This window comes from Myotis myotis, unplaced genomic scaffold (assembly GCF_014108235.1).
Source record: "Myotis myotis isolate mMyoMyo1 unplaced genomic scaffold, mMyoMyo1.p scaffold_m19_p_17, whole genome shotgun sequence".
Taxonomy (NCBI): Eukaryota; Metazoa; Chordata; class Mammalia; order Chiroptera; family Vespertilionidae; genus Myotis; species Myotis myotis.
Window position 1 is genome coordinate 40004053 of NW_023416321.1, and position 7678 is coordinate 40011730.

At 55.5% G+C, this 7678-nt stretch overlaps 2 protein-coding genes across 3 annotated transcripts; one reads left to right on the forward strand and one right to left on the reverse strand.

The window, feature by feature from the left end:
* Positions 1 to 98: 98 nt before the first annotated feature.
* EIF5A (eukaryotic translation initiation factor 5A) lies at positions 99 to 4635 on the forward strand. 2 transcript variants are annotated; one of them, XM_036341412.1, is made up of 6 exons: positions 99 to 257; positions 2104 to 2289; positions 3286 to 3390; positions 3541 to 3672; positions 3769 to 3842; positions 3987 to 4635. In XM_036341412.1, the coding sequence occupies exons 2-5, from the start codon at positions 2125 to 2127 to the stop codon at positions 3829 to 3831; spliced, it is 465 nt and encodes a 154-aa protein (XP_036197305.1). In that variant the 5' UTR covers positions 99 to 257; positions 2104 to 2124; the 3' UTR covers positions 3832 to 3842; positions 3987 to 4635. The 2 variants fall into 2 exon arrangements, with proteins under 2 accessions (XP_036197305.1, XP_036197306.1); XM_036341413.1 differs by lacking the exon at positions 99 to 257 and adding an exon at positions 598 to 620.
* Positions 4636 to 4857: 222 nt separating this feature from the next.
* GPS2 (G protein pathway suppressor 2) lies at positions 4858 to 7607 on the reverse strand. Its single transcript, XM_036341405.1, has 11 exons — positions 7450 to 7607; positions 7074 to 7236; positions 6631 to 6740; positions 6442 to 6554; positions 6238 to 6317; positions 6067 to 6149; positions 5753 to 5903; positions 5554 to 5643; positions 5385 to 5464; positions 5203 to 5298; positions 4858 to 5032 (listed from the first exon to the last, which is right to left on the reverse strand). The coding sequence occupies exons 2-11, from the start codon at positions 7165 to 7167 to the stop codon at positions 4949 to 4951; spliced, it is 981 nt and encodes a 326-aa protein (XP_036197298.1). The 5' UTR covers positions 7168 to 7236; positions 7450 to 7607; the 3' UTR covers positions 4858 to 4948.
* Positions 7608 to 7678: the final 71 nt, after the last annotated feature.

The following is a 7678-nucleotide window of genomic DNA, read 5'->3' on the forward strand; positions in this document are numbered from 1 at the left end:
TAGGTGGGAGGGAGGATGGAGCCTGGGGAGGATCTTTGCGCTTGCGCAGTGCGGGGGTGGAGGGCGGAGGAGCTAGATAGCACGCTTGCGCGGCTGTCACAGGGCTGCTTGGTTGGTCAGTGGGGAGTCGGCGCCTGCGTACTAAGACCCGTGTGCAGCAGCGGCGGCGGCGGCGGCGGCGACGGCGGCAGCGGGCTCAGAGGCAGCGGTTGGGCTCGCGGCGAGCGGACGGGGTCGAGTTATTGCGTTCGCGCGAGGTGAGAGCGGGCAGGGCGCGCGTGCGCGGAACCTTGACTTGGGTCTGGGAGTAGAGATGGAACTGCGCGGGGGTCGGGGAGGGGGCAGAAGGGAGCGGCGGTGGCCGCCGCCGGGGTCCGGTCGGCGAGCGGCGCGAGGTGCGGAAAGGCGCGGGTGCGTGCCCTGGTTAGCGCGTGCGGTGACGGTTGGGTCCTGCCGGGTGACGTTGGAGCGACGCAGGGCGGGGGACGGCGAGCCGCGAGGCCGCCACGCGGGAGAGGCCGCCAGGCGGTCACGCCGGGGCGAGGGCCGGGGGCCAGATCGGCCCGGCGGGACAAGGGTACCTGGGCGGTTGAGAACCAGGCGCCGCGCGGCCACGTGAGGTGGGGGAGGGGGCTATTCGGTGAGAGGGCATTTAGGGGGGGCTGGCGGCCAGCGGGGGGAGGGGAGGCGGCGTGGCTCCGGACTGGCGCGGCCTTTGAGGAGGGGGCAGCTGCGGCACCGGAAGTGCCCCGTACGGAAGGCTGCCCTCGGGGTCAGAGGCCGCATGGCCAAACGTGGACTGGGTCCGCATGGCAGCGCGGGGACCCCTCCCCCCAAGTCCCGGCCACCGGAAGCCCCGGGCGGCCACATGGGCGGGAGTCGGCAACCCTCAGCGCGGGGAGAGCGGGTCCTCGTGGGCGCCTAAGGGCGCTTGGGTATTGGAGGAGTGGGAGAAGCCGGAGGCCCGGACCGCGATCACCGAGAGCGCCCACTGCGGGCATATGTTAGCGCGCTCCCACCTCGTGGGCCCCGGGAGCGCTCCCCCAAACCTCAGGTGAAGTGAGGGGGGCCAGCCAGGTGTAAGTGACACTGGTCCTTGCTAGGAAGTCAGAGAAATGGAGAAAACGAGGGCGATTGGACGGGAGCCCAACTCAGTGGTGCTGACAGCGCCTTAAAGTCCGGGGCGGATGAGTTCCCCGCTGTTCTAGGTGCTCAGAGCCTTGTCACTGTCTCCCCCGATGTGTGTGTTTTGGGGAGTTCTGGCTTTAGAGTCTTAATTCTACTAACCTAGTATAAGTTATAGTACTAATTACTACCAGTCTTTTGCTTTCGTTTTATTGTCATTCACCACTCCCCACTCCCTCACTTTCTACTGACTTACAGGCCCCGTCTGAAAAGCCGACAGGACCGAAGCATCTTGGGAAAAGTGGGAGGGCCCTCGAGGAGACGCTGGGTTCCTGGGTTCCCCTTGGGAAACAAGATTGAGGTGTTTGGCAGGGGGATCAGTTAGAAAACAACTTTACTTTCTCCCCCTTGGCTGCATCGACAAATGCCTGTTGGAGAAGCGGGAATCCCCCAAAGAGCCCTGTGGTTTCCTGTACCAATGACTAGCTTGTGTGTGGACAGGGTGGGGGGGGTGTAACAGAGACGGGTGGGGCCCTGCCCTCCGGTATCCACCCGCCCTTCTCCCCTCCGCATTAGCCCCGCCCTTTGGCTGGCTCATAGCTGCTCACCTAATTATAGCCCTGGTTATGTGTGGGCTAAAGGGGTAGTTGGTTTCAGTGGCAAGTAGCACCTGAGTCCTCGTCCTCCCCAGGGATTAGGTCTTTGCCCATCTCAGATTTGACATCCTAATGCCCCCAAACTTCTTTTCCCAAGTCCCCTTTAACTTTCAGTTGGGGTGGGGATCCAGCTTATTCTCCCCAACAGGAGTTCTTGAGTATTTGTGATTCCAATCAGTATTTAATCTAGGAATTTGTATTTTATTTTAAGTGGGTAATGGAATAAACATCTGGAATGAAAATGAAGCAGTTTCTAGAGAGTGGGATAAATTGGAGACACTTAGCCTCCATCCTTGCTGACCCCAGTTTTTTTCTTGACTAGTTGGAATCGAAGCCTCTTAAAATGGCAGATGATTTGGACTTCGAGACAGGAGATGCAGGGGCCTCAGCCACCTTCCCAATGCAGTGCTCAGCATTACGGAAGAATGGCTTTGTGGTGCTCAAAGGACGGCCATGTAAGATTGTGGAGATGTCCACCTCCAAGACTGGCAAGCACGGCCATGCCAAGGTTAGAATTCCACCTCTTCACATCTTGCCTTCCCCACATTTCCCATGCTCATGGGGCTCCTGGCAGCAAGCTATCAGTAGTCCTAGCCTTCTGTTTACTCTTTTCCTTTTTATTATCCAGTTTTGTTCAGCACTCAGCCCCGATACCGTTCTTTCTACACTTGCTACCAGCCTTGAGCCTCTTCCACCAACATTCTGTGATAACTCCCTCTATAACTTCTCTTGGTGGTCCATGGTCCTTTATGCTCTGGCTATTTAGCTGCTCCATCCTTATTCATGGCTTTCACTTTTTCTGTTGGTCTTTCTTTGCTTGAATCTCTATAGGTGCTCTTTATTCCTATCACTTTGCCCAGGGTTTCTTCAATCCAAATGAACTGTAGCCTTCCCTGAAGGGGGCCAGGGTAGCTGCCCCCTCTCGTTGAGTTAATAGAGCCTCCTTGCCCATTGGGTCCTAACATTCTTGCCCAGTGCTTTCCTTGGCACTTCAGACTTATTTTTTCCTCAAAAGTTCAATCCTGTCTTCTGTTGACTTGGCATTAATCCTGGGTTACCCCCTGTTGTCCTAGATTCTTCTATTTCATGTTTTTCTTATTTCCTAATTGCTTTGTTCTTTCTGATTTCCCCCAAGTAATTTTTTTCTTTTCAGCTCTCTTCCTTTCTCAGTCCTTCCTGTATTCTCAGCTCTTTCCCTTCTACCTTATTTTCCAAGTTTTTAGCCTTTTATTTACCAATGATTTGATAAGCTTGAGGTAACTGACTACTCCAAAGCTGGCCTACATTTTCCCTTGTGCTGTCAATCTAGTCTCGATGGTGGTCTTTTCCCCTCAGGTTCCTTTTGGAAGTTTTAGTATTTCTTGAATTTATGGCTCATTACCAATTCCCCTAATCTTTGCCCAATCTAGTCTGACTTCCCTCACCAGCCAGGGACAACTTGAACTTGATCTCCTCCATCCTGAAGTTTAGTTGGGTTTCTCTTTGATGTGATGCATACATACAGGTCCACCTGGTTGGTATTGACATCTTTACTGGGAAGAAATATGAAGATATCTGCCCGTCAACTCATAATATGGACGTTCCCAACATCAAAAGGAATGATTTCCAGGTATGTGGATGGTCTTGGTGTAGGGTTAGTCAGTTGGGGTGGGGGCGCAGATACTGATTGATCAGAAGAGCTTGTGCTGGGAGGAGAGGGTATTTGGTATGTCAGACCCTGTCTCCTCAACCTTCAGCTTTCTTCCCTCTTTTCCCCCAGCTGATTGGCATCCAGGATGGGTATCTATCACTGCTCCAGGACAGCGGGGAGGTGCGAGAGGACCTTCGTCTGCCTGAGGGAGACCTTGGCAAGGAAATTGAGCAGAAGTACGACTGTGGAGAGGAGATCCTGGTATAGTGCCCCACCCACTTTCTTTTGTGCCCAGCTTTGTTCCTTGTGCTTGGTCCCTGAGCTCAGACTTCTGATTCTCCCTTTTGCTCCCTGAAGATTACAGTGCTGTCTGCCATGACGGAGGAGGCAGCTGTTGCAATCAAGGCCATGGCAAAATAACTGGCTCCCAGGTAAGTGTGACAAACTCCCCCTCAAGTCCCCTTCACATACTTTGTGGATGCTTTAATCTTAATTGTTCTAGGCTTTCTGATCCCTAAGCCTTCCTCCTGTTAAAGGTATTATCCTGTCTTACCTGGTTTCTCTTTTGTACTCAGGGTGGCGGTGGTGGCGCAGTGATCCTCGAGCCTGCAGAGGCCCCCTCCCCCAGCCTGGCTCAGCTCTGGCCCCGGCCCTTGGCTGGACTCCTACACAATTTATTTGATGTTTTATTTTGGTTTCCTCCACCCCCTCAAACTGTTGGGGAGCCCCTGCCCTTCATCCTGCTCCCTTGGCCAGGAGTGAGCGAGCCATGGCCTTGGTGAAGCTGCCTTCCTCTTCTCCCCTCACACTACAGCCCTTGTGGGGGAGATGGGGTGGGTGCTGCTTGTGGTTTAGGTTTTTTTTTTTTTTTTTTTTTTTTTTTAAATTCTGGAATCAGCTGTGGATTCTGGCAAATGGTCCGTGTGCCCTCCCCCCCACTCATCCCTGCTCTGGTCCCTTTTCCGGTCCCTGTTCCTATAGCCCTTTACCCCAAGCACCACCCCCACAGACTGGGGACCAGCTCCTTCCCCATGCCTATGTCTCTCCCCAAATCCCTTTAGCAGGAGAGGGAAGAGGAGGAGAGGAAAGGGGACCTGCCCCCCTCCTCAGGCATCTGGGAGGGCCCTGCCCCTATGGGCTTCACCCTTTCCTGTGGGCTCTCACCCTGACACATTTGTTAAAATCAAACCTGAATAAAACTACAAGTTTAATATGAAGCCCCAACTTGGCTACTTTGAATAAATGGGTACTTGCTAACTAGAAGGGAAAACTTGGGAACCAAAAATAGATTATAGATTAGACTGTGACAATGAGTTCATCACAATCAACCCACTGTCCCTAGTCTGGGAACACTAACTTGCCATGGACCTGTTACCTATCCCCCACCCTTTAAGCAGCCCTGGCCTAGTCCAGGTGGGGGTGAACACAAACAGTAGTAGCCAGGGGCAATGGCAGATAGATTTTATTGGCCTAGGACATACCAGGGACTCTCACCCAAGGTAGGGGGTGGGGTGAGGTTGAAGATGAAATCTGATGGTCACTTGTGATAGAATCTTGGGTTCTGGCTGTGTTGGAGGAATGGGAGCCGGGGGCCAGGTTGGCTAGTAGCAGCAAAGCTGGACTGGTGGTGATGAAAGGGGGGTTTGTCAGTGTGCATGTTCTCCCTTCTGCTCCACACCCATATAACCACCCCCAAGGAAGAAGGGAAAACCATGGGTGTGGGCCTGTCCTACCCAATCCTGTTTTCCATGGTACTGCAGAGACTATGACAGGTACGATTATCACCCTTACCTTCCCTGCTGGTTGCATCTGCACAGGGAGCTGGGGGGAGGCGAGGAGTCCAGGGGCTGGATGTAGAGCTTGGGGATGCATGGGGCGCAGGGAGGACTGCAGAGAACAGAGTCAGAACCTGTGGCAGCCTGGGGTTCCCCATAGCAAAACCCTTCCCCTGATCTCCCAAGCTCCACACTCACTGAGTCAGAGAAGCCAGTTTGCTGGTTAGCATGTTCCATTTGCTTTTGTAGGGACAGGGCACCACCAGGCTGGAGGAACCCTAGGTGGGAAAGAAGGGTGTGTGAAGTGAGTAGAGAACGGGAAAGGGAGAACTTGTGGAACCAGGGTCCCTGAATGGGGTGTTATCACCTGTCTGGGTGGGCTGGAAGTGGCTGTGCACAGCATAGGGCTGTGGCTGTGGCTGAGACAAGTACTGCACTGCAGGAAAGGCTGAAGGTGCTGAAAAAGATAGGAAGCACAGCCATTAGAACCTCCCTTTAGTCTGTTCACAGCACTCTAACCCTCTGGGCCTCGAAAGTACCCCCTCCCCTCTTTTCCCACCACTCACCTCTGAGCTGCTGACTAGGGCTATAGGCCGGTTGAGCGGGTCCATAGTGAGGTGGGGGCTGAGCAGTCCCATAGGCACCACCTGGGCTGCCTTGGAACTGCCCGTGCTCTGGGGTCCCTGTGAAAGCTGCAGAGCCCACATAATGCCGGGTCTAAGGAGGAGGAGAACTCACTGTAAACTTGAAAGCAGAATCTCAATGGACTGTGTGTGCTCCCATTTTTCTCCGTACATGTCAGTGTCACACTCACTGCTGGAATAGCGGTTTAGCAAGGTGGTGGAAGTAGTAGGGGAAACACCAATCTGACTCCTCTTACTGTAAGCACTTGGGGTCCGAACATCTGTTTGGCTCTGTCCGCTGCCATGAGGGTGCCTGGGCGATTGTGTCCTCCAGGGCTCCCTAGAGAGGGAGAGGGGCTTCATGATGCTGAAGTGCAGTCTACAAGACCCAGGAGGGCCCACGGGCAGGTGGTTCCTGTAACCCTCACCCTGCATGCTGAGGAGATGAGTTCCCGTGTGAACAGTCAGGCTCTGTGGGTATGCGGCTGATGTCAGAGTCGTCAAGTCACTAGAGGGAAAGGAAGGCAGGTCAAACATCAAGGACAAGTGCCCTCTTGCCACAAACACCGATCTTTTGTTACATGACTCCATCTATACGTTTTGCCCAATTTTAATTTTAGCTCCAATCCCACCTCTGCTCTTTTCGCCTCCGTTTTTCTTCCTCATGTAAAACTTTCTTGAGCTGCAGGAAAAGCTGGTGCTTCTCCTCCTGAAGGGCCAAAAGCTTCTCTTGCAGCTTCAGGATCTGGAAAAAGGGAGGGAAAAGAAGAAGGTAGGAGAGCCAAGGGAAGAAAGCGCTGGGAAAGATGGACTACACATACCTGTTCTTTGGTTTCCTCTAAGGACATTCTCTCTTCCATCTCCTTTTTCTTTCGTCTCTCCTGCTCTTCCTTCATCTTCTGTTCCATCATCTTGTCTACTTCTTCTTCCTCTGGAGGAAGGGTCACACAGGGAAAGGGGCAGAATGGTTAATTAGAATGTTAGAGACTGAAGCCAGCAAAAATGGTTATCCCAGTGATCTCGATAAGAGGCTTCCGATCACTGCAGGGGGACGGAGAGGTAAGGTTCACTAGGTGCTCTCCAAGGTCCTTCCCGGCTGAGGAATTCTGCAGGTCAGACCTGGCGGCTCGAACTCCCACCACCACGGGGCTGTTCCACCCCCCTCCTAGCTTCTGCCGCCGCCGCTGCACTGATCGGCCCGAGGGTGGGGCCTGGAACAGCGGTGTCCACGGGTGTGTGCCCTCCCGCCTTGGCCCCGGCTCACCCTGCCGCTTGCGCTCCCGCTCCATCATGATGTGCCGGTGCAACGCCCTGGCCATGGCGTTGGAAAGCTTGGGGCGCTCCAGGAGCGCAGGCATGGTGCTGCCGGGGGCGCACGGGCCGTGGGCGCCCGGCTCTGTCGCTGACTGCCAGGCCTCGGACTGGGCCTGCGGGTAGCGAGCGCTCAGGGACAAGCGCGCCTGCTCGGCCGAGACCGAAGTCCGCCCACCGCCCCGGTCACGTGTCGGGGACCCACCGCCCCGCGCCGCCCGACCGCGGGGCCGCCCCCCGCTGCTCCAGCGCGCACGCGCGCGTAGGGGTCTCTAGCCTCGGGGCTCTCGCCTCCGGCCCCACCGGCCGCGACCCCGGCCCCTCCCTACCCTCTTTCTCCGCGCTTCGCTCCGCACTGCGCGCCTTGGCCATACGTCACATCCGGTAACTGGGCTTAATCCTTCCGGGTTCACAGCAGGGGCTTTAAGGGTTGGGCGGAAGGAAAAGGCGGAAGTGTCGAGGACGGGTGCCTGTGGCGTCCAAACTCCTCCACTAGGCCCGCCCCACGCCGACCAGCCCTGGACTCCCATTCTGGTCCCGCGGTTGGGCCCGACGAGG